The 25,586-nt window shown below is 40.0% G+C and overlaps 2 protein-coding genes across 9 annotated transcripts in view; both read left to right on the forward strand.

Annotated features, from left to right (window-relative positions):
• The first annotated feature begins 1,008 nt into the window (after positions 1 to 1,008).
• On the forward strand, positions 1,009 to 22,332 carry CFAP300 (cilia and flagella associated protein 300). Its single transcript, XM_055703404.1, has 7 exons — positions 1,009 to 1,145; positions 1,725 to 1,806; positions 3,442 to 3,514; positions 8,883 to 9,049; positions 11,060 to 11,232; positions 17,380 to 17,446; positions 21,833 to 22,332. The coding sequence occupies exons 1-7, from the start codon at positions 1,036 to 1,038 to the stop codon at positions 21,962 to 21,964; spliced, it is 804 nt and encodes a 267-aa protein (XP_055559379.1). The 5' UTR covers positions 1,009 to 1,035; the 3' UTR covers positions 21,965 to 22,332.
• A 717-nt stretch (positions 22,333 to 23,049) lies between these two features.
• The window catches only part of YAP1 (Yes1 associated transcriptional regulator), a 98,728-nt gene continuing 96,191 nt past the window's right edge, over positions 23,050 to 25,586 (forward strand). For 2 of the 8 annotated variants that reach the window (XM_055702122.1, XM_055702123.1), the window contains exon 1: positions 23,050 to 23,662. In XM_055702122.1, the coding sequence (XP_055558097.1) occupies positions 23,345 to 23,662 (318 nt within the window). In that variant the 5' untranslated portion in view covers positions 23,050 to 23,344. The remainder of the gene's footprint in view (positions 23,663 to 25,586) is intronic. The other 6 variants (XM_055702117.1, XM_055702125.1, XM_055702120.1 and 3 more) reach the window with 4 other exon arrangements.

Here is a 25,586-nt window from a genome sequence, read left to right on the forward strand (position 1 = left end):
CCTCTCACAAAAGTTAGTGGGTCTGTAGTGAGCGATGAATTCTACTGACACGATGTTAAAACAGAGTTTCTTAACAGGCATATGAGATCTACTTCTTCTGGATTCCTTTACTGCAAGCCTGTTTGACTAACATGTCTTGCAAGTTAAATCTGTTGGATGCCTCGTAGAGGCTGCTGAGACAAGGGAGTACATGCCGGCAGCTCCCGCTTTGCTCCCCGCCACCATGACACGCTGCACCTTTCTCTTCCGCTTTCTAATCAATCAAATGTGATTTTTTAATTAGAAACAAACAAAACCACCGCTAAATTTCTTAGAAATGGGGCTGCTGCTTAGCTTGAGCAGCAGATTAATGGGAAAATTACATTTTTGGAGATTTGCAGCAAAGTGAGAGAGCTGGTTTTGGAGGCGGGTGGATTGCTAAAGGATATAGCATGAGGTGTGCGGCAGCCTTAAACTTCCACCGCTTTCCCTTCAAAGGGCAGGAAATTCCCCAAATTTTGCAAGGTATCTATTGCTTTACTGAACTTTTCAAAACAACTTCCTTAAGTAATAATATGCTTTCCTTAAATTGTCCACTGGGAACAGGTTGAGAGCACAGCCTCGCTATTTCCAAATGGCTCAATGCACTAGGAAGTAAGAAGCAGCCCTGATTCATTACAGCTTCATAATTCATAACTTTGCACTTTTCATAATTTGTTTCGGTATTATGTTATTGGGGGTGGCATCGATTAAGCCAGCAATGGTAGTCCCTGCCTTTGCGTGCCCGTCTGCTAGGCTCTGCGTTTTCCCGGTGCACAGGCAGGAGCAGAGATGAGGGGGGAGAAGGCTGATGCTTAGTCAGGGGATTTTATAGGTAAAAACCAAAGAAATCCTGTCCGAACGGGGACAGCGGTGCCTTGCGGCCCTCAGCGGGAAGGGGTGAGCGCGGAACGCTTGCGAGCGGGCCCGAGCCCCGCGGCGGGAGCGCGCCGGCTGCGCACCGGCTGGGCGGCGCCGTCTCCACGGCAACTGCCGAGCAGCCGCTGGCGCTGGAAGATGTCCGCCGGGGACCGGCGCTGCGCGCCGGACTTCGTTTTCCGCTCCCTGCCCCAGAAAGTTTTCCCCTGCCTGGAGGACAGGGACATCGGGGCGCGACTTCTCAAATGGTGGGAGGGGGAGAGCGCGCTGCGCGAGGCGCCTGGCCGGGGGCGGCGGGGAGCGGCGAGAGGCGGCGGGAGGGAGGGGAAAGGGCGGGCGGAGCTGAGGGCTGGGGCCGTCACCGCGCCCTCAGGGCTCCGCTCTGGCGGCGGCGCCTCTCTCTGGTTTCACCTCTCTTTCCCTTCTCTCTTTTTTTCGCTCTCCTTTTTCTTTTTTTCTTCCCCCCACCCCACCCCACGCCACCCTACCCCCTCTTTTAATTGTAAGTCCCTTCAGCATTTTTCAGGCGCGTAAAACGCTTGTTCCGAGGTGCAGGGCATGTATTCTTTCTCCTGTCTTCCAGAGTTAGCCAGGATCTGTTTCAGCTTCACAGCTTTGCTCTGATGCTGCTAGAGCAGCAGTTGCGCTTCCCCTCCTTGGAGGGGTGGGAGGCGGTTCTAAGTGAGAATGAAAAAAAAAAAAAGAAAAAGAAAAAAGTGTAATTATTGGTCAGAATAGAAGTTTATGTAGTGTACCTAGCCAAATTTGCAGAATGAGTAAGTATCTGGTATGTCTGCAGCATAATTAATCTAATTTTTCCATTTCAGGTCCATGCAAGGCAGGATCACAGCCCAAGCGTTCAGTTTTGACCAGCAGTTTAAGCCCTATCAAAAGGATGAATTTTTTATGGTAGTTCTAAGCCCTTAATATTTTGACTTTCTTCATGAAATTATAGCTATTGGAAAACTGCATAATGGCAAACATTGTAGCAGTGTTAGCATGCTATTTGCCGGCTCACTGTCTCCTTGAAAGTAGGTGATTTAGGTGTGGTGCTCAAGTCTTGCTTTGTGGGTTAACTGTATTGTCCAGTAAAAATATTTTAGTCTGTACTAATGTTACTCTGCTTTGAGGGAACAATTTAGTCATTCAGGATTCCCAAGAATGGGAATCTGAACTGCATGCTTATCTTGGCCACCACATTTAGTGTTGGGAAGTCCACCCTGGGGAGACTTTAAACAGTGTACATGCAGTTGGTACCCTTGCTCCCAGCTATTCCTGCTTTGTCACAGTAAATACACTGTGCCATTAGATGTGCATATGCACCATATATCTGAAAATAACAAGATTTTAAAATTTATTGAATACCATTGCTTTATACTGGAATTTTGGGGTCTCAGCTTTTTGAGACTCAAATCTCTTGCTGATTCTGTGTCCTCTCCATTTGTTGTCTGCAAAGTCAAATCTGTTCATCTGCGGACAGAAAAAAAATAATCTGTGGTTTTAAAAACAGTGTGGTTTTTATATCTGTTGTTTTAAAAACAACTCTTTGATTTGTTGCATGTCTACTTTATATTCTTATGCTGGATAAAGAATTCCATTTCTTTGTATCTTAAAGACATTCACACAGAAATATACCAATATTTCGTCTCCCACTGATAAACATTTCAAATTACTGATGTTTAAAAAATACGTATTTACATTCTCAATGCTTGTCTCTTTTGAATTAAAAATGTAAAAATGTAACTATGAAATTATGAACCCTGAGTAGCTGTGAATTAATTGAGAACAAAGGGACCATTAAATTATATAGTCTGATCTCTCTGTATACCAGAGAGGAGGTAGAGATTTTGTTATGCAGAGACTGGAAAATCCATCATTTTCTTAGCAGCTAGTTCAGTGATTATTCAGTCTGCTTGTATGCATATACTTAAGTGTGGATTTTCTTAATTGGCTTATCTGTCATTTAAACTTGTCAACTACCAACATTGCTATGCACCTCCCATTTTGTTTTAATTGATAAATCAGTAGGACTGAATACTTCAAACTGTGGAACATCTTCTCCACCTTTTCAATAACTTACAGATCTCTTCTCTATCTGTTTAGTAATGTTGGTGTGTCTCTACACTTCTCCAAGCTTTAAATTTATTTACAAAATGTAAATTTTACAATCATACTTAGCATTTCATTTTTTACTTCAACAACACTGCATGGAAAGGTAGAATTGTTTCATCACTTCTTCCATTTTCTGCACGTCCAAGGATTTCATACAACTTTTTTTGTGTTGTTGGACTAAAAATCCTTTACTGTAAAACCTTAATAAAGCATATATAAATGTGTGCATGAAGGTATCTTGAATATGTAAAAGACTGGCTATACAAAGTTACAAAAAAAATGTATTTGGTGGTGTGATATTTAGTATCCAAACTGAAAGATCATACAGAATCTACTTACTGATTGGATCCCTGTAATTTGCTTTCAAAATATCCAGGTCACTATAAACGATTTCATTTCATTAACTTGTGTTCTCTTATTTGAATATTACAGGCATTTTTTAATGATCAAAATGTGAGCTCCAGTTTAAAGTTGCTCTCAGCTTCAGGACAATGGATTACACTGGGTAAATTTAGAATAAATTAATCCTAAATAGAAAAGTCTGTGTTGTAACTATTTTCCTCTAATTTACCATTTTGTAATAATGACAATTCATATATGTGTATCTTCACCTGGCTGAAATATCTTAAAGAATGACTTCTTTTACTAAATAATAGAAAAGATTCCTACCTAGTTTGTTACTAAATTGTCACGTTTTACACTTTTTTCCTTGACCACTACCTTGATCCATAAACTAAGCGATTAGAATTGTTTTTAAACAGTCTACGACATCCCGTTGACGCGATTGTATATCCAGAAATAATCAACTGCATTAATTGTGGAATTATAGTACTACCTTATTCAGATAACATTTGGAGAAGGGCACTCTTTTATAGATGCAATCACCTTACTTAGGACAGATCTGAGATTATTGCTCTATACAAATTAGAGCAGAAGATTAGACAGACCACACCCTCAACCAAGTTTGTGTAAATATGCTATCTGCACAACAGAAGTGATCCAGCTGCAGAGCACCATGTGATAGGTTGCTCAAGTTGCAATCATGGTATGAGGTTGACTTCTAGTTTGTTGCTAGATCATTAACTACTTACAACACTTGATTATGTCTGTAGATGGAGATGAGGGACTGAAGGAGAAAGACCAAAAGCAAATAGCACATGATTTTATGGCACCACTTTGAAACTGTAAATTTTATTATGTAAATGACACACAAAGTTTCCTGGAAATTGCACGGAATAATGTAATGGGATTTTATGCATAAAGTGAACTCTGATATCACCAAAGTGATTTTCCTTAATGGGAATATTTTAAAATGGAGTAGTAGGAAGTCCTCAGTTCTTTTGGTTTGTCTGCAGGTACTTTACTGTGTGTAAATATTTAATGGAGCTTTGGGAATTTTCTAACTTTTCCATTTCAACTCTCTGGAATTGGCATAGGTTTTCCACACTCTATACAATGACACTAGACATTGCTACCTTTTTGTCAGCAAAAATCCATTTTCCAAACACTGTATCTGGCTGTTAAAACAATTGACATACATAAGATGCAAAAAATATCTCAAGGCCCCCTTCAGTTACCTCTTTTTCATTCTAGCAAGCAGAAAGAAAATAAATATATTTCAGACTGTGGGTAAACCTTTTCCTGATTCAGGCAAGATTTGTTTTTAGGCTGTCTGTCTAGCCTATGACTTGCCAGTCCCTGTAGTGAAGGTCAGTAGGTTACATACCTCGTGTTAAGAGCGGAGGGTCACTTGCCAAGTATCCCAGCTTAACTCCTGATTCTGCTCAATCTTCCTCAGCACAGAAGTAATGCATTTTGTTCTGAGGACTGGAAGGGTTCCCTTTCTAAATCCTGAACAGCTGGTATACCCCATTTGCTCTTAAAATTTCATCTTCCCATTCTTTGCCTATTTTTGGTGAGGAATGTTGGCACATTTTTCTATACTTAGTCTTCATGTGCATTTTTTGAAAATATAGTAAGAATTAGCTTTTGAGTGGGAGGAGGTAAAAAAGTTGTATTCCGGTATTTTCTTCTTTGGGCTTGCCAATATATTAATCCAGATACATCATTTACTTATCACTGTGGAGTAACTCTTTTAAAAACACATTACTGTCCTTGGGAAAAAAAAAAACAAACAAAACAACTGGAAATGGGGTTATTTTGCTTCTTAGAAAATCTGAAGGCAATTACATAATCTTAATTGATTCAAATACTGTGTTTATTCTCTTGCACACAGAAGTGTTAGGGTTTTTTTGCAGGGGGGAGATATTTTGGATGCATAATATAAGTGGGATTTAGAAAAGTTCTTAGAAACCTCCCTTCTCCTCCCTGCCATGAGCCTGGGCAGGAAGTATTTATGGACCCAAAGAAAGATGTCAGCATTAAATATATATATATATATATGAAACATCAATATAATACTACTTTAGCAGAGTGTTTGTTTTCATAATCCTTTTGTCTTTTTCCAGGCTATGGTTCACTTTTACCTTTTCACTGAGAATTTATTTTTCTCTTTAATTCAGTGGGCACGGTTTCATATTTATATCTACCTTTTCTCTGTTACATATCTCCTTTTCCTAAAATCTGTTTTTAAAAGTTCTTTGTTACTTGTATTACTTTGTTTTTCCTGTGTCTAATCTCATTTTTATTTCTCTTGACTGCTTTTCATCCTTACTTTAATATTATTAGACCGTAATATCTTCAGTCTCTGTCTTTTAAATCAAAAAGTGGCATACAGCATGGGGTCCCCAGGGAATGCAGTATGTACCTCTCTTCTCAGTTCCCCCACGTGTTGGGATTCACGGTAGAGCCCACAAGAGTACATTGTCTTAAGGACTCCAACTTTAACATTACCTGAAATATAACATTTTATGTAAACAGTACCCAAGGATATTCTCTAGTCTGCTTCATCTGATCAAACAGATACTGAATTACCTATTCTTACACGACACTTTTTTGCCTATTGTAGTAGGGATATTTTTCCCCTCTTCCTGGCTTCATGGCAGAGTACTTAATAGTTCTTCCATGTGCTTTAAGCTCCTCCTTTATCTATTACTCTCATATTTAAAAAATAGAAACACCAAAAGGAACAAATTTGGTGCGTACCAAATTACAACTTGAGTCTTGTATTTTTAAATAGCTGCAATGCAAACTAGTAGTTTTTTCTTGGATACGTTACTGGCCTTGCACCTGTCAGCGGTCTTGAGGAGGCAGGACTGTATCTGCTTAAGCTCAATTAACACTTGAAAAGTTATCTTCAAAGGGATAGGGTTACTGTCTTTTTGTGTAAATAAAAATTCACTATTTGCCTAAGAAAGATTCTTGATTTGCGCTATGTACTTGAAGCTCTAATGATTGCAGTCTTTGGAATGGGTTTTTAAAAGAAGGTAATCTTAAATCAGCAGGTGTTTAGACTACTGCTACAGGTTATCATTTGCAAAAATTTTAGATGTCGTTAGAACTTATAAATCTTCAACATGCACCTTTTACTTTTGAAATACCATCTTTTTAGTACAGAGCACTGAACTTGCTATGTTCTATATATGTTCTATATAAACTGTTTTGTAGATAGTAAGTTGCCAGATGCTTCCCTGAGGTAAAAATCTTTCTTAAACTTTGGAGGAATTCTAAATATACCTAATCTGGGGTTTATCTGCCCCACACTAGATATGCAGTGTGCTCATGTAAAAATATATGGGCGGCACTTTATAGAGCTAGCTGGAAGAAGCTGTACGTTATAATAAGCTTAAACTGCTTCTCAGCTCTTTGTTTTCCACTTGCAGAGTTCTCAAGGCATTTCTTCTTCCCATTTTATTGCTCACTTTCACGGTGTTATTAAAACTGATCACTCTCTTCCAGGAAATTCTGAATCTCCAATTTCAAATCTCACCTCTCAAATGGGAGAGTAGCAGCTTCTAGTACATTTAAACTTTTCCATTGATAGTTTGGTTTTCTGAACTACTGAATAGATTACAAAGCTCTTGATTTTTTTTCCTGATTAAAGTTTTCATAAAATCTTGTTTCAGAGCAGAAGTGTGTCTCCTTTCCTCCCCCTCCCCCAATAAAATCCTAACAATTTGAAGGCCTATAAAAAGCTCAGTTTCTTATACTTTGAGCTCAATAACTGGGAAAATGTAAGATGTTTCTTTTTTCTCAAGTCACTTAATATCTCATTTTTATTAGTTGTGACTCAGTTTTTAATTCGTTCATCTTTACAAAACAGTTATATGTTAGAGGCCTATTTAACTCATATTAAATCTCTTATAAAATAAAAATCCTCTATCGCCATGAAAGAAAGCTGGAGAATTAGAAGTTAGATGAGTCTGGTGGGAGGAAGCATAAATAAATAAAAATCAGTTTGGTTTTTTTCTTAGGTTGTCAGGCTGTAAGTCATGTTTTTTCTGACTTGTGATTTTGGTTACATAATTTGGTTATTTTTTGATAGTCATTATGTGGACAGGTAGGAGAATGTCCTAAACATTTTTTCTTTAATAAAAAGTACTCTTTTTTTCATAACCATATCTGTAGATGTGAAGCCAAACAATTAAATACCAAGATTTTCTCAATAGCTGACTTTCTTCATAGCGCATTGGCCCAATAAAATAATTTTAAAATTTCATGCCATTATTTTTAGCTTAAGTAGACACATTTTCAAACCATCAACTTTTAACTTCTTTTTAATTTTTTTCTTACTGTTGATTAGGTAGGTGGTACAGTTTACCTGGGCTTAGATAGTAAAATGCCAGTCCTACTTAACTTATGAATAAATAATCTCCATGTAATAATACATTGGAGAAATCCCAATGATTTTTTGGAAGTGTGGGGGCAAGAGAAATTCTAGGTTATGCTATGCTTGCAAAGATTAGGATCAGAATGAAATGATAGGTGCTGCTGGAAGCATCATGGTTCATGCATCCCTTTTTGGCATGTTTCTGTTCTGGAAATGCTGTCATCTGGAGTGAAATTTGGGCACCTTAGGGACTCTTTAGGTCAGTTTGTCAAACACCAATTAATTTTATCTTTAACTGTATGGTCAAAAGCCTTTTGGTATTGTCATATTGTTGGCCAGTCTCCCATCAAGGGAACCTACAGAGGAGAAAAGCCAAGAGTAAACTCATGGAACGCTGGAATGCTGTGAATACTCTCTCTGCTGAGACACCTTGCCCTCGTGTTGCACGTTCACTTGTGCTCAGGCTCACCCATACTCTGCTTAATGATTACAGAGATAATACTGCATTCATACAGATTCATACAGGAAGTGCTGATAGTACCTTTTTATCTTCTGAAAGAGCTGGTTAGTAAAGCTTGCAGTAGCCACAAATGAACTTTTCAAAAAATTCAGATATAATAATACTCAACAAACCAAAACTTTGTCAGGCTCTGTTCATTCTGGTTTTTACTTTGTAGGGTGCTGTTAGCAGCTATTGACTTTTGTACTTCATTGTGCCAAATTTGGTATTTGTCCTCAGATTCTTTAAGGCTTAAGCTGCAGTATATGATTTTCCAAGGGTGTGATCTAATGTGATGTTGAGTTCACATGGTGTTTCATTTATTATTCTTTTGGTTGGTAGAATTATCAACAGAGGAAGCAGACATAAAAACCTTAATGCAAAGTAGCATGCAGATGAATTCAATGTTTCCTTTATACTTGTTTCTTTCTTAGCTTTCTTTGGTTTTTGAGGGATTATGTGATTGTCATATTTATGGGGTCTGTATTAAAAAAAAATATATATGCCACACACAACCATTTGGAGAAGTTGATTATTTCCACACATTATCAAGTTGCAAATTAATGTAAAACCATTAGCATATGGAAATTCTCCTATTTTATTTATTGCAAGAGACCTGAAGTGAAGCCTTCCTATATATTCCAGGTTCGAAAGTGACAAAAATTGAAGCTACAGTGGTGCCCTGTACACAGATTTCCATGTCATTTTTTGATCGGCTATACTCAGAAGGAGTTGTTAGAGAAACTGGCGATATTGTGAAATGTTATGATGATTATTACGATGATATTCTCATCTCTGATGAATTAAGGAAGGTCAGTATAGCAATGAATAATTTCTTATCATTTTTCATACTCTATAAGCTACCATAAGGACACATTTTTTGGTATTTAATTTTTGTTGACAACACATACTTTCCATGATAAAAATGAGCATTGATAGCCACATGATAGAAATGACTGAGGCACTGCAATGTGTGAATGTGTGAAAGCAATGGCTGTTTTCCGGGTAGGGTCTCTTTCCTTTTTAGGTGGGAGAAAAAGATAAAACCTTCTTCCACCCACCCTTGTCTCAAGTAGCGTGTGTGTGTGTGTGTGTCAAAGAGGGAACTATGAAAAGGGAAAATATTTTTCAGTGTAATGCTGGAAAAGGAGTAAGTATCTCTCCTGAACAGACCAGCAAGGTAAAAACTGTTTGTTGTACTGCAGTAGAGGTGTCAGAAAACAGATTATTCTGAAAAAAGAATATCTCTTAACAGTGGCACTTTCTTAATCAATGTATGTCTTCACTGTGTTTCTTTTGACTTCATAATCTAAACCAATATTTTTTACTTATGTTTGTTTATTATTAGCAAAGCATAGTGTGGGAGAACTGGATTTTACTCTTCCTTGTATATATAATCAACATAAGTACTTAATAATTATAGAGTTGCATTCATTTGCACTTGGCAAATCCTTTGAAGGCAATGTATTTGAACCAGTGACACTGGTTACCGGATGTGGCCTGAAATACTGGTCTGTCTTGTAAAATTCTGGGAAAAGGAGGGAATGCATGCTCATGTTTGAATTTCAGATGTGATTTGTAGCCTAGCAGTTAAAAATACTATGTATTTATTTCTAAGTTGAGTATGTGTGAAATGTTTTCTGTAAATTAAGTATATTGGATGTAGGAAAGTTAGAGGCAACATTTAAAATAAATCACTGGAGTTTCAGTCTCTTTCCATTTTCCTTTCCTTGGAAGGGATGTGTGTGTCTGCTTTTTCAAGTCGAAGGATTCACATTTGTTTGAAATGAACATGATTCCTACTCCTAAAACCTAAAATGGCAGAAAATTAAGAGTCAAAATCTTCCAGGAATGGCGTCAAAATTCCAGATCGAGTTATTCAGTACACGAGGATGGTAGACTGTAGGGGGCAGCAAACTGTCTATCGCCTGGTGTCAGAGGGTGGCTGGCCCTCAGCTGCAAAACTGCAGGTTTCTTTCTTACCTGCCATGTCTTCTCTTGCTTCAACCAGGAACAAGGTTTGGGTACAGATGAGGTGGCCATCAACGACACTTGCTGCTCTGACCTCTTTTTACTCAGGTTGTATAGTGTTGTTATAAAGAGGGCCAGAGAGCAGTAAGCTCCTGTCTAGCTTTGCCTGGGTTGGCGTCTGCAGTTTGGCTGATGTGACTTAAATGTCTTGTAGCTGTACTGAGTTACAGTTCCTGTCCACCTTTCCGGTGCATAGCACTGGGACTAATCTAGCAAGTCTCTGTTCACCTGATAGTGCAGCAAAAGGCAGGTGAGACACATGCGTGCAGCTGGATAGCATGTCTGGTTAGTCCGGGCTAAAGTTAATGGTTTACTAGAGTCTGCAGTAAAGGATGATGTGAGTTTGTGTGATCCCCTCTGGGAGATCCTTGGGATTGCTTTACAAATGTGACATAACTCTCCAAACTGAGAGTAAAAAAGCAAACATAAGCAAAGTTATCAAAGACAAACTAATTAGCAGTGACCCACATACCCAATACAGCTAGATTATTTTCAGATTATTGATTGCTTCATTAGCATGATGAGCAATTAACCAGTGAATAACAAGACTCTTGAAAAACTTTCCCTTATGTCTTGTGGGCACAGATCTGACAGCGATTCTGCTTTATATTATGTCTATAACTTTTGAATATAATTGCATCATTGGAAGAAAGAGAAGTACTTAAATCCATCCCTAGTTCATATATTTTATATGGACGTCAACTCCAAAGTAGTTGCATTGTTTATAAACTTAATCTCAAATAAGAAATTTTCACCTATTTGACTTCATTGTTATTTTCTTCTTCCACAAGGTCTTGCTTCTGGAAGATTCAGACCATTATGACTTATTCAGTCAATCGGATCGTGAGGAATTTCTGTTCTGTCTTTTTAAACATCTTTGCATTGGAGGAACTCTTTGCCAGTTTGAAGATGTAGTTGATCCATACTTACAAACTACAAAAGCTTTATATAAAGACTTGGTGAGGTAAGTGTTTTCTGTTTTATGCAACTGTATATGTACGTGCTGTGCTGTCATAGATACCTTGTGTTAATTTGTTTATATTTATTGTGTATTACTGCTTCAAAAGTGAGGCTGTTATTTAATCAATCTGCAAGCATTTTTGCCTTCAATGATCAAAGTACCGGGTAACAATGATAAGTAGTTTAATGGCAAAATAGATGCAATTTTAATTGTCTGACATAAAAACTTTTTAATATTATGTATATGTACATTGATGTTTTATAATTCACTTCCATCTCAAACATTTTTGTTTCTGTAATTGTCTACTGAAAACATGGCATGGCACTGGAACCAGATTGTGTTCCCACTGTCATTGATAAAATATCAGTTAAGTCTTGGATATATAGTCGTGGACTGATTTTAAGATGTTTTTGGCTTAGGATTTAAAAATCAAATAATTTAGTTGAATTTTTTAGTTCTGTATTATTCTATCTGATGAATATTATTTTTTTAAGTACAATAGGATTTTGGCATTCTTAATTCCACAAATACAGTTCTTGCAGCATAAAGCTAAGGGTGACAGAATCTGGCTGTTAACATGACACAGTGGACTAGCACACTTTTTTTACTAGGTCTGGTGTATGGAATTTTATGTATTTTTTTTCTTCAGATTAGAGGTGATGGATCAGACGTTCAAATTCAGGGGAAAAAAAGGCTGGGTTTTGCCCTGTTTTCATATATCCATATGCAATTGACAACATTTCTTATTTCCTGGTTAGTGGTTAGTTAGCAAAGACTCGTTCCTAGCTAAGCTAATGGAAATGTATCAATGATATTACTAAAATTTTGTATTCTATTATACTTTGCCACTCATAGTAAGTATTCGTGTGTTAGTATAAACAACAACAGTAACCTGAACAATGGAAAACAACTGCAGAGCTCTGAAATGATAGTACAACTCTGATAATGTGGATATTAAGTAATGCACTAGGTTGTACACTACAAAGACTTCAAATTGCTTAAAGTAGGAACTGATATTTTTCTTCTTTCTCAGCTCTGTTTTGAATGGTGTGATGACCAACTGTTACTTTATCTCCTATTTTAAGATTATATACAAGCATATTAGGAAAAAAATTGTTTAAGATGTATTCACTATTATGTCTGTTCTTAAAATGTCTTTGGATAAACTGAAAAGTAAAATTTGTATGTCTGAACAAAAATACAGTGAAGGGATTAGACCCAGTGATTCTTAATCACCTGAATATTTATTTACTTCTGTAGCACTTGTATATAGATTGATGTATCTGAACAAAATATTTAAAACAAAATATTTGGCTGGATCTGGAAATTTTTGGTAATACTGAACCAAAGCAGCTTACAAATCATTAATAACTTCTAAGAAGCTTTCAGATTTTCTAATGGTCAGTATTTTTCAGGGTGTAAGTTGACTTAGGTGCTGTTCCCCAGCATCATCTAAAATAAATTATTAAAGTAGCAGTAGAACAGTTGATACTTTTAGAGAAACCACTGACAGAAAAATTGAGCGTTATCAATATTCCAAGAATATTTTTTGTAGAAATAATGAATTTAAGATTGCTGCATGTATTAATTTGGATACTATGATTAGTCACCAGAGCTTTCTTATTAGTGTGATTAGTTTTGATATTGTCATAGAATACATAGATGGAAGTCAAGTGGGTTCTTCAGAAAAACAGAGTATGACATGAGGATCCATCAGTGCTTCAGCTCTACCCTTCCTTTTCTTTTAAATTGTTCACTCTGCACTTGAAAGAAGCTGTTTGTTACTCTAATCCCTGGCCTTAGCTGACTCTGCATTGACTACAGCTGTTTCTGCCCTTGTGTTGTTGAATTGACCTAGGATAAAGCACAAATCCAATCAGTTCCTTTACTTTATTGCTTCCCTCTGCTTTTGAGTTGTTTTATCCTGAACATGTTCATTCACATTTTGTTCCAATTTTGCTCCTTTTCTTTACCTTCCTATCTCCTTAAACTTTTTCCTGTTCTTTTTCCTTTTCCTGCTGTAAAATTTGATAAGGATGTCAAATAGTTCTTGTTGCTTAAGGAAAAAAAAACAAACCAACAAACCATCTGCCAAAATCTTCTCCACCGTCTCATCCTGCTTTCAAGGTCTGCCTTTTCTATACCCTCAGCCTGTTCCCTATTGGCACTTTATATATTTCTGTGATTTTTCTCTTGTGTGCTACTTCTGTCCTTTATACAGTATCAGGAGAAAATCTTTCAAGATCCCTTCCTCTGCTTTTTGGTGTTTGGGTGTTTTCAGTTTGGGTGGGTTTTTTCCCCAGTTGCCAGCTGACTTTCTGTCCTCCAAAGTTTTGAAATACATCTACTCAGTTTATATGACATAACTGATCTTCAGTATTTATCTACCATGTGTCTCTCCATTTCTGTGCTTGTGAATGTCTGCTGGTTTCTCACTGCCAGTGGAGCTGGCATTAACGCTGACTAGCAGTTGAAAAAGAAACTCACAACTTAACTAAATCTTTTATCTTGCTCCTTTGATACTAAGTTCTCTGTCGGTCCCACGAGAAAAGCTTTTGATCTTGACATTTCAGGCTTTCCCTCTCCCTTCACAATCACAGTTGTCTCCTGCTTTGTCACATTTCCCCCTGCTCCCAGTTTATCCAGAATGATACTGCTATTCTCTTACCACCATCTTAAGAGAGAAAAAGCCAGTGAAGGGATAAGCAATGCAGCTTTGAAAAGGGACACTGATGCCACAGTCTTGACTTAGTTTCTAATTTCTACTCCAATCTGTGCACTGTGCTACTTACTTCATTTTTGCACAAATGATACCAGAAAATAAAGCAATGAAAATTACTTTCTTATGGTCTCTTGTTTTCAGTAAACAATTGCTAATGAGAGTGGTGGTCTCTTAAGTTCTGTTTACCGAACAGTTCAAAGTCCTGTTGAATACCAACTATCCTTGACATTCTTATTTTTTACACTGCTACCCTCCATCTGTTTTCTTTTCATGTTGGATTGCAGTCATACTGGATACTTTCTACTCTTTGTAAAGCAGTACTAAAAACTTTTTGGTATTAAAAAATTCTGAAAACTATACTCTTAAGCTTTGATTTCTATGTTTTGAGGGCTCGGAAGGCTTGGTGAAAAACAGATGGATAGTACAATAATTAATAGCTGCTAGCTGATGTGCATTGAAAAATTAGCTCCCACAAATGAACTTAGTCTGATCATGATATGCTTATAGAGGTATAAACCCTCACCATTTGGTCCTGTAACAATTTTTATTATGGCAAAGAGCCTTGGCATGAAGAGTTCCACAGAAGTGTCTAGTGCTGGGAGTGGCAGGCCTGTTGTGAGCTTTTCCCCACTTCTCTTTCTTACAGCCTTTCCTAACTCCATAGCTAGCATTCAAAATAGTGTCAAAAGATTTAGGATTTAATTTTATTAAAGCATTTCCATGCATATAGCTTTATTGTGAAAGAATGCAATAATATTTTGAAATTAACTGCTCTAGATATTTTACAAGCACAGTTAGGAACTTCCACATACAACTATTAAATGGCAGGCATCTTCTCTTTTGTAAAATGAATAATAATTACTTCCTAATGAATTAATGCACAACTTGTTGTCTGTTACTAATCCAGCAGTAATGTCTGTGACCAGTTGAATCCATCCAAGATTTTAGTGCTAACTGTCATATCCCATGTAACCTAAATAATTTCAAAGTCTTTGCTGTTATATTTTGGTTTAAAGAATACATTCACATGTCAAAAATTTATTAATTATAATCTATGACTCTTTGTTGATAAATCTTGTCCTTTGTACTTAACCCCTGATTTTTCTGACAGTGTCTCTCCATGGTAACACCTGCTGTAGTATCTTGCAGTCATTGTTCCTTCTCCTTCCTTCTGTGCCATCTCCATGCCCTTTCCCCCATAATAAATGCATTTATATGAAAGCATTGAGTTGTTCTTTTAATGTTTGGAAAGCCTAATAAAATATTGCCAGTAAGGTTAGGATATAAATAGAACCCAAAGTGAATTGAGATACGATAAGGAAGTTTGCTCTTTATAAAAAGAGGATAGATGCACATTAAAATTGTGAAGGAACTGCCATGTTCAAGGAATAGTTTAGAAGTTAACAATTTGAAAGAACAGAGGTATGAAGACTATTTTTAAGAAAATACTATCCTCTTCAAGAAGACAAGGTGTTTTTTTCTAAAACTTTTTAGGAAAAAAATAGAGCAAAGGAGCTTGTCAAAGGCAACCTCCCGGTTTCTTTCAAGTCAGCAAGGGAAGAATCTCATCTGATTTTGGCAGATAAATTATTTTGCCTTAAAAATTAACTGAAGTACTAGAAATAAATACTCAGTCTGAATAAATGATGTACAGGAAGCTAACCACAAGGGGAAAATTTCTTAAGGCAGTGGAATAAATAGGAAAACTTGTTCTTTGTCACCCCTTACTTTGGTATAACATAAAAACTAAGAAATCAGAAATTGTTTTCAGACACAAGAATATGAAGCCTGAGTAACTTAAATACAACAGTAGCTTTTGGGGGTGGTGATATATGGTAGAAAGTGCTAACCCCACTAACCTCCTATACCTTGTTCTGAAGTTGTTACTCTTTCAGCAGAGATGGTTAAAGTTTCTGAACTGCTGCAGTTTACAGCCCGGTACGTTAGCATAAACTGTCACCCATGTTAGTTTATCTTAATATGCTGCTCTGTAAACTGCAGTGGTTCAGAAGCTGAGTCATGAACCAGTTGAGCTGTCCCTGCTGGGAAGGCAGTAATCTCTAGAGGGGTGGTAAGGCGTCTAGACAGCTGGGGTCAGTACCAGTTTCAGCAGTGCTGTGTCAGTGTTGAGTATATCAGCGTGTCAGTTGCAACAAAAAATTCTGATAAAGCTTCATTACTGACTCACCACAGGAAAGATCAACTTCACATTATAGGCTTAATTTGCACATAAGTGTGTCATTACAGATGAAATCAGATAATCAGAGAGTCAATTTCTTTTATTGGTTGGAGAGATTTGAATGAACAAAGATGTTGGTTGACTTGGGGTTTGTTCGTTCTTATAAAAAGAAGCTTTGTGAAAGCAGCGTAATGGGGGACTGCTTGGAGCTGGTGTGGAGCTGGTGGCGCTTAACACACATCCCCTAGCAGCTTGGCTATATTGGGACCTTTCCTGGGAACTGAACTTGTTTGTGACAAGGCAGGTTTTGAGATACGCATTTCGTGGACCTTTGTAAGTATGGAATTTATAAGGCTCAACTGCTCCACAGTAAGTTAATGTAAATAGGAATCTATGAAATTAGATAAATTAATAGAAGTTACATGATCTAATTTATGAAGAAATGTAAGCATCGCTTTAAAGCAGGCCTGAGGGAAAATGATACATTTTAAAAGACTTAAATTTAAATCATTAATTATAATTTATAATACATTGTATTTTATATAAAATTAAAATATATTAAGATAAATAAACATAAAAATTATGTTGAGACGCCTGGAGGCTTTGCAACAATATCTTAGTGCTTTATTAATTATGATGGAAGAAATGGAAGTCTTCACAACAAACACAGTCTAGAAATACAAAAATGTAGAACTAATACTACCCAAAGCTGCATAGCTGTCTATATATACAACATTCAAAAGGAGGAAAAATGAACCTAAACTGTAATTATATATTGATTAAAAATGAACTAAAGTCTGCATTTCTTCACCAGTTCTGCTGCTACTTCTTATAGTCTGTATTAAGATGCAATTCACTTTGCAAGTTTTTTTTTTTTTTCTCAAAGAATTCATAAAAAGATTCTTACAAAATGTTTGGCTGAGTAACTTTTCATAGCTATCAAAATGCAAACTTTATATTAGAGTAATCTTGGCCTGGGTAATATTGTTGTGATTTAGTAGCTGAAAACAGTGAAACCAACTCACATGACTAGATACTTCCAATAGTTTTCAGTAAAATGTTACAATATCCATATTATGACCATGGTCAATGTACCTTTTCATGGTCAGTGTGCCACGAGTTGAATTTTAACGTGATCAAATTTGAGTGAGAACACTGCATATGTTAAAAATTTATTTATTAAATGAAGGTTTCTAATAATCAGTGCTTATTGTATGTACTAAGCATATATTATTCCCCTGTATTTCAGTGTTCAAAAGAATCCTGAAACAAAAGAAATACATATTATTTCTACAGTCTTCAGAGTGTCTGCGTATGTAAGTATTAATAATTTTTTGGTACAGAATTTTACTGGAAGTAACATGCATAATATGAAAATAATGAATTGACATTTACACAAAAAAAAAAGCATAATATTCCAATTTAAAGGTGGTTTTTTTTCCATAGTTGTAATTTTTTTATTCATTAATTCCTTCCCTGATCTCATCCTGCTTTCTCGCCCTCTTTACTAACTCTTTATCAATAAGCACCAACTAAAGTTTTATTTGGTAGTTTACTAACAATAGTTTTACTGGATTACACTTGAAGTCATAATAATCATCCAGAAACTAGTTTATTAAAAAACCTATATCTTTAGGTCTGAATAATTCTGGCTTTAGATCTACTTAAGATAACAGTAAGAATTAAGAATCCACTTGACTTTGTATAGTTTTATTTTTAGAAATGTTCATAGAGCTTTCTGAATAGCTTGTATTGCTATTCCTGTTCCTGTAAAGATTGCAAGGAAGTTTAGTATATAAAAAGGTTGCAGTGGTGAGATGAGTGCTAACCTCTTTCATCCTCCCTTGTCAAGTCTCATTCCTATCTGTTTTTCTTGCAAAATCATACATTTATCATCAAGATAAGTTTGAGAACTGGCTGCATGTTTACTAGGTTCAGCATATCTGTCATTTAATTGTTACAGTAGGATGAACTACTCCAAATTCTTCTTGAGTAACCAGAATATGTAATAATTAAATGTCAGATAATGTACCCACTTTCAAAAGAACTAGCTGATGTCATTTCAGACTGCACAAACTTCCCTGTAAGTTGCCAATAGCCCAGTTGTTCACCTGTGGGTCATCATATTTTGAGTATTATGTGTGATTCATAAAAGGCTTTTGAAAGGTTTTTGAAAATAAGCACTTCATGGGTGTATCAAAACTTACCTTTCTACCAGGGTACAGACTGTAATAAAAATAAAACAAAAATTAAATAAAAAAGCAAAACCCTGATAACTTGTTATTCTGTTATTACTGTTTCCTCCCCAGCTCTGAATCTAAGATATTGATGTGAACTTCACAGATTTCTATGTTTAGGTAGATGCATGATAATTAAGAGCTGATATTTAACTCTCTTTGTCATATATGAAATATCATCAGTATTAAAATAATTAAAAAAAAGACAAGAAAAAAAAAAGAAAAACTTCAGAAACCTTTTGAAAACAAAAAAAATGGATGGACAAAAGAAAATCCACTGTAAATACAGAGCAGGTTATCCTCCCTGTAGCCTTAGGGGAAATTTGGGCTTTACTGCACATTCCGAAAATTTGCATGGTGAAGGAGAATTCTGAAATTCTGGTTTGCATTAAAGAACATCCTGAAGAATTTTCTCTCAGAATAGAGAAAGGCTTGAGTGTGTATGTCTAGATTGTTTGATGGCTATGTGGATCAAAACTATTTAAACTGAAAATTACAGGAAGGGCACCTACTGGAGCACAAATATCTTGTGCTTCTGATGAAAAGTTTCTGTCAAGGAGATAATTACATTTCTGCAGTAGATTTAGTTTCATTTGGTAAATAACTGTAAAGTGTGCTACTATGATCTTCATGTTGAGCTGACGATTTTTGAGCCATGTTTCCTTGGTTTGTATCTGAAAGAAGTGGACATACCTTCTTAGCCTGATATAAATAAAAAAACCTGTTCTGGTAAAAGAGACTTGAGTAGCTGAGAAGCTAGAAGAATGCACATTTTTGCAAGCTGGATTAAGAAATCAACAAATTAATATACTTGTATATTTGAAGTACAAATGGAATCAGGAATTAAGAACTTTATGTAACAGCATCCTGACACCATCCATTCCTTTTTATTCGGTTTTTAAGCTGTGGCTAAGAAGCCCTTGTTTTAGAAACATTACCTAAAAAAGCACACTAGTAGAGACGCAAACATTTTAAATTATTAAGGTATAGTTTTAAACGTTAGTAGATCTGTTTAGGATTAAAACTTGACAGATGTGGGCATCATAAGAGAACTTAAAATCCTGTGACCAAATACTCTGTCAAACTCCAAATACCCTTGGGAGCTTTAGGGCTTGCACATAATAAAATGTTACAGCTGAAGTGTTTGAATGCTGGCTTGTATTTTAGAACTTTCTTTACCTGAACTTGAACTACAGCAGTGTTAGAAATCAGTGTAATGCATAGTTTGTTCAAAAAGTATTAAGAAAAAAGTTGATTAAATTATGCAGTTTTGAGAGATATTCAGCACTATCTTTATTTCTTATTATGCTATGCATTATACTATGCATATGTACTCTTAAATCATCAGCTGATTATCTGTGTTCCTACAATGGAAAAGTAAAATTATCCTACTCTAACATCAGTAAATCAATCATTACACCCCCTGCATGTCTGAAGTCCACACTGCAGATGGAATTGTTCAATTCTGAATTAATGTACATGCACCTTATTGCTCTAAAACCCAGAGCAAGTCTGTGTAGATTCCAGAGTCTTTATGCTCAAGGATTTTGGGGGGTTTAATGACCTCTTTTACTAATTAAAATAAATTTAAGTACCCTTTTCATTTAATTAGGTTATATTTATTGTTTTCCTCATACTAGGTTTGGTATATTCTAAAGTTTCTTGAAATGCCTCATCACCAGAACTTAAGTTGTTTTTATTTGTGAGTTGAACAAATTTTTAGTGTGCTAACACTGCCTTTAAACAGTCAAAACCTCAACTGATGTTGGTCAATTCCATAAGGACTGCAGGAGTGGGATTTTCAGTAGCAATGGGAAAAAAATTTAACTAGCAGTCACATCTGCATGTTGGTCTTCTTTTGCCTTTTTTTTTTTTTCCAGTTTTGTGCATGAGCTTAGGTTATTTTTTGATCAAACTGCAAAGGCATTGTGATGCTGAGTACTGTAAAATCTTGAAGCTTGCTCTCCTTACTGATATTGGGAATCTGGTGTTACACACATATCCCTGAAAAATACCTGGAGAGAGCTAGGCATCTTAAAAGTGGAGCTACAGAGTTTGTATGCTGCACCACTTAAAAACAGAATGTTATTTTCAGCTTGCAGCATTTGGCTACCATCAGAAAATGCTGTGAATAAACATTATCAAATCTCTACCTGTTTTAAACAATGCTTTTTATGGTGGTGCTTATCTTAATTCAAGATTTATGGTGTTGAATAATCCCTCAAAGGAAGACACTGGAACATGTAGTAGGGGGTTCATCCTCTTTGAAATAACAGGAGAGAAAATGGGGTGCCAGTAACAACTGCTGGATAAACTTTACAAATGGTCCTTGGAGCAGAAATTGGAACCCAGACCTTTCCCTTCTAAGCTGACTGCCTTAACCACTGGGAGAGGTTACAGTTTTCATGTTCCTTTGGTCCAAAAAGAGATGGGTTATTTTATGCAAAGGAAGACAGCTTCAACGAAAGAGATGTGCCTCTAATCTGGAATAGTCTGTAGTCCGGGAGTTTAAAATTTTCCTGGAGAAAATGGACAACATATGCAATATATCAATTTCCCTCAGGCAAAAAAAAAGTGGAACAGAACCTACATCTGGTCAATTGTTGTATAAAGGTGTTGTGGAACAAGGGGAAACTGTTACACATTTTAAAAGCAAGGAGGTGTCAGCTGTTTGTTGGTCTTTCAGATGTTCAGTTACCTGACTGAATACGTAAAACCAAATCAACCCTCCAAAAATCCCCCCCTCTAGTTCCTGGGTCCCTAATGGATATGAAGTGTGTGTCAAGCTGTGCTGCTCCATCAGTGCTGAAGCTTTTATTGACGTGCAGACGTACAATGTTAAATTGAAGAGCCCAGTTCTGGTGTCATCAGCTGAACATGGGTTTTTTCAGAGCAAGGATTTTGGAGCTAGGTGTCTGGACTCCCTTCAGACCCTTTCTGAGGTCTGGCAATCAAAATGTTTTCAGTAACAGTTCAAAGTTGTCAATAAGAGCTGTAATGAGGGTTTTCCTTAAATGCAAATATTTGAAACTGAACAGATGCATTAGCAAATGTTAAGTGCAAAAGAATTACTGATAGAACAAGCTTTATATATTAATATAGTCCCTAAATGTTTTTGTTTCAAAGGAAACATGATCGCATGGTTGTGTATTTAATAATCTGTATTTTAGGCTCTAATTGTGTAAATGCATGCATACATGTTAAATTTCACATTTTTTATTAATATTTACCTCAAGTTTATTGGAGCTATACAGACAGAACTACCGTGCATTTTGTAGCATCAGGAACCTCAAGGGTACATAATCTCCCTTAAATAAACGACCGTATGTATTCAATTTTGCCATGAAACAAACTGTTACAGTTGCAACAAAATGACACATTTCATTCAGCATTTATGAATTCTCTCATGGGTGCCCATGTTGTGGCTAATGCTGTTGTTTGAGTTCTTTTTTTACTTCCTCGCAGGGTAATAATGGCCTGTGTTACCCCTCAAGCCACAGCCACCCGCAGACGTTTGCCTACTTGATTGTGGATCCCTGCAAGCGACACGTGCATACTTTGTACCACTGTTTTGGTGGAAGCTTATTTAATAACTAGTTATAAAACCAGCTGTTCTCCACTTTTATAATGGAGGTGGCCGCCTCTCTGCATGAATTCAGGTAGACATTGCCTAGTTTTCTTACGAGGAAGGATGTGCTCCTTGGTGATATGCTCTGCAGAGCTACAACGTCACGCAGATGCTACTATGCAGTTAGCAACAATTTTTGCTGTGTTTAAAAGGCGTGCTTCTCGAAGCTGTTTTCTTGGCAGTTTTGTCCCCCTCACCCGTTTTATCTAATAAAATGCGTTTATCAAAGCGTCTCGTCCCTTCTTCCTGAGCCAGCCCTTCAGAGCCACAACGCGTAAATGCCGGGGGAAGCTCCACAGTCAGTGAAACCTCTGCGGGACCGGGAGAAGGTGCGTCAGGCGCCCCCCAGCCGGCCGGCCGGCCTGCCCCCTCCGCCGCCCCCACCCCCGGCCCCGCGGCAGCAGCCCCGCAGGCCGGCGCCGCCCGGGGCGCGGCCGCCCCGCCACTGCCAGGTGAGGCGACGGCCGGCAGGCCGGGCCCGGCCTCCGCCTCAGCCCGAGAGGGGACGGGCCCCGCCGCCTCAGCCCCGCGGCTGCCCTCGCTGCGGGAGGGCGCTGGCCGGAGCTGGGGGGTGTCCCGGCCCGACGCGTCCCCGCCTGGTCCCGCGGGCGGTACGCGTGCGTGGGGGCGCAGCCCCTGCCCGGCAGCGGCTCCCTGCAGGCGCAGGCCGGCGGGGGAGGGGAGCACGGCCGCCTCTCCCCACCCGCTGGCGGAGCGGCCGCCTGGAAGTTGGGATAAAAGTTCGGGGAGGAAAAAAAAAAAAAAAAGCTGTGGTTGGCGGCACCGCTCCGCGGCAGCGGAGGGCGGGCGGGCGGCAGCCGGGAGAGGTGCGGGCGGGCGCGCCGGGAAGGGCGGCGGGGTGGCGGGCGAGCCCGGGCGCAGGGCGAGTGCGGGCCGCGCGCGGCGCGGGGCTGGGGGGGCCGGGCGGCGCCCCTCGCGCCAGGCGGCCGCCGAGCGGGAGGCGGTGCGGGCGGGCGCGCGCAGGACTGCCGCGGCACAGGCTGCCTCGGTCGGATACGGTGCGGGCGGGCTCAGGAGGGGCGGAGTCGACGGCGGAGAGTGATTCGGGCGGGCGTAACTGCGAACTTTTGTTTGGTGTGTTGTGTGAGTTAGTTTCCGCCGCCGGGACAGAGGCGCCGGCCGGGCTGGGCCGGGCTCGGGGAAGCGCCGCACGGTCAGAGTTGTTTTGCCAGTTGCTGCAGCCGGGTCGGTTTCTCTGCCGAGGGGTGATAAGCGCCGGCGACAGCAGGACGAGCCGCGGCCCGGGGAGCGGGGCATGCGGGACTGGGAATCCGGGCTCTGAGCCGCCGAGCCCCGCCAGGGAAGCGCCGGGGGATCCCGACGGAGCCATGGATCCTGGGCAGCCTCAAGCGCAGCAGCCGCCGCAGGCAGCGCAGCCCCCGGCCTCGCAGCAGCCCGCGCCGCAGCCCCCGGGCGCGGTGTCGGGGACCCCGGCCGGCGCGGCGCAGCCCCCGGGCGCGGGGCCCCCTCCGGCGGGGCACCAGATCGTCCATGTGCGGGGCGACTCGGAGACCGACTTGGAGGCGCTGTTCAACGCCGTGATGAACCCCAAGGGCGCCAACGTGCCGCACACGCTGCCCATGCGGCTGCGGAAGCTGCCCGACTCCTTCTTCAAGCCGCCCGAGCCCAAGGCCCACTCCCGCCAGGTGAGGGGGAGGGGGCGGCCGCGCCGCGGGCGGGGGACGGGACGGGACGGGCCGGCCGCGCTCTCGCCCTCCCTCCCCGCCGCCGAGCTCCTCCCGGGGGAGGTGTGTGGGGGAGGGGGCTGGGGCGGGAACCCGCCCTCCGCGGGGCTGCGAGGGGCGCCCGGCCGGGGCTGCCGGGGCGCTCGCTGCCTTTCTTCCTCCCGCGCGTCGGGGGGAGGCCGCCCCCTCCTCTTCCTCCCACCCCCCATTTATTTGTTCTTCCCCGGTGGCGGGGGCGCCGCGCGGCCCCTCTCCTCCCGCGCCTCAGGGCGCTGAGGGCAGCCGGCGGCGCGGCGGGAGGCCCTTGGCCCGGGCTCCGGCGGGGCTTCGGGCTCCACATCCGCTCCATGGCGAGACCGGCGGCCGCTTCCTCGGCCTCGCCGGGAAGGCGACGGGGGAGGGGGGAGCACCTAAAACTTACGTGAAAACGCTTTGCTTGGAAGACGGGGAGGATTTCGCTGTGAGCTTTAATCCTCCGGCGTCGTGGGGCTGCCCGTCTGTTGAGGGGGATAGTGAGGTTGTGCCGAGCTTCCCCCGCCCCGTCAAACAATATGGATGTAGCTTTTCCACCATTTCATCGCTGCGCTGGGCAGAGTAGGATTACCCACACACCCCCCCCGCGCACACACACACACACTTCAGAAGTTAATTCCCGAGCTGCCCTTCAGGTCTGACGGCGTCGAGGGTCCGTCGAGCTAGAGCGGCCCGGGCTGGCATCGCGGGGCCGACCCGGCCCGGTGGGGTGCGGGCCCGGCCGGCGCTCGGCCTCCGGCAGCGTTCGGGCTTCGAGCGGAGTGACTTCTGTGCCAAGACCCAACCGTTGGTGCGAATACGACCGAAAGTTAATGTTTAGGCTGCTGTTACCAACTTTTTGGAAGGAGGCCGTGCCTACTCAAGTGTTTTATTAAGTAACGAACTTTGTTGCTAAGCTATAAAATAGGTTTTATTATTGGCTATTGTCACTTTTATCTGTGTAGCCGGTAGGAGTGAAACTTGCTCTGTGTACTGGTGCCCGTGTTGTTACGGGTCTGTCAACATTTCCATTATTAAACTTCTGTTTTGAAGGATTTATAACTTGGCTTCAGAAGCTTACTCCAGGCTGAACCTTGGCACGTACGCTCTCAGTCCAGGAGTTAATTCATTTTCCAAATACTCGAAAAATCGGTCTGGCCTTCGTATTGCAAGACTGAAAAGAAAATAGAAAGGGGTGGGGCTGAGTTGCTTCTGTGCTTGTATTTGCTTCTGAGTTGCAGACCTTTAATAACACACCGAAATCCAGCGAGGAATAAGGTTATTACGTATAGTTTTTTCTAAGTTGTGCAAGTCTTATCGCAGTTCCATTGGGCACCAATGTGAATTGGTATATATTCAGCTAACACTCAGTGCTGTGTCTTGTTAAATACAGTGACTGCAGGTAAAGCGCTATTGTGTCTGAAATGCACTTAATGCCTGTGACGTTCGTACAGCTTGTGCTGCTGAGTTTAGGGTTATCTTGCTTGTGAATGTTCGTCTTCATCTGTAGTGCATGTTTAGCTGGATCACTGTTCCTTGTGTCTGTGGTTCCTAAAATGTAAACTTGAAGTCCAGCTAAAGCCAGAGAAACATTTGCTTCATGTGGACTGCCTTTAAAAATAAGACTCCTTTTCCTATTTGTTTAGTTGTGCCACAAAAATATTCTGTTTAACAGAAAAGGTCTTCCAGTTTTTGTAATTCTCCACATTTCTCAAAAGTTAAAATGCCTTGAATTCAGTTAATTTGCAACTTGTGTATTCTGTTTAAGGTAAATGTATGCTACTTCAGTTCCAGTTTAATTTATGAAATTTCACGTGTGCTTTGCATACAGATGCAGCGAAACAGAATTGTCAGTCTGTAAGAGCATGTAAGC

Source organism: Falco cherrug, chromosome 2, assembly GCF_023634085.1.
Source record: "Falco cherrug isolate bFalChe1 chromosome 2, bFalChe1.pri, whole genome shotgun sequence".
In the NCBI taxonomy this organism is placed as follows: domain Eukaryota; kingdom Metazoa; phylum Chordata; class Aves; order Falconiformes; family Falconidae; genus Falco; species Falco cherrug.

Coding starts and splice junctions, on each gene's coding strand:
- CFAP300 (XM_055703404.1), top strand. CDS start 1,036: ATGTCCGCCGGGGACCGGCGCTGCGCGCCGGACTTCGTTTTCCGCTCC. Junction 1,807..3,441: donor AAAAGGATGAATTTTTTATG/GTAGTTCTAAGC, acceptor TGAATATTACAG/GCATTTTTTAATGATCAAAA. Junction 9,050..11,059: donor TCTCTGATGAATTAAGGAAG/GTCAGTATAGCA, acceptor TTCTTCCACAAG/GTCTTGCTTCTGGAAGATTC.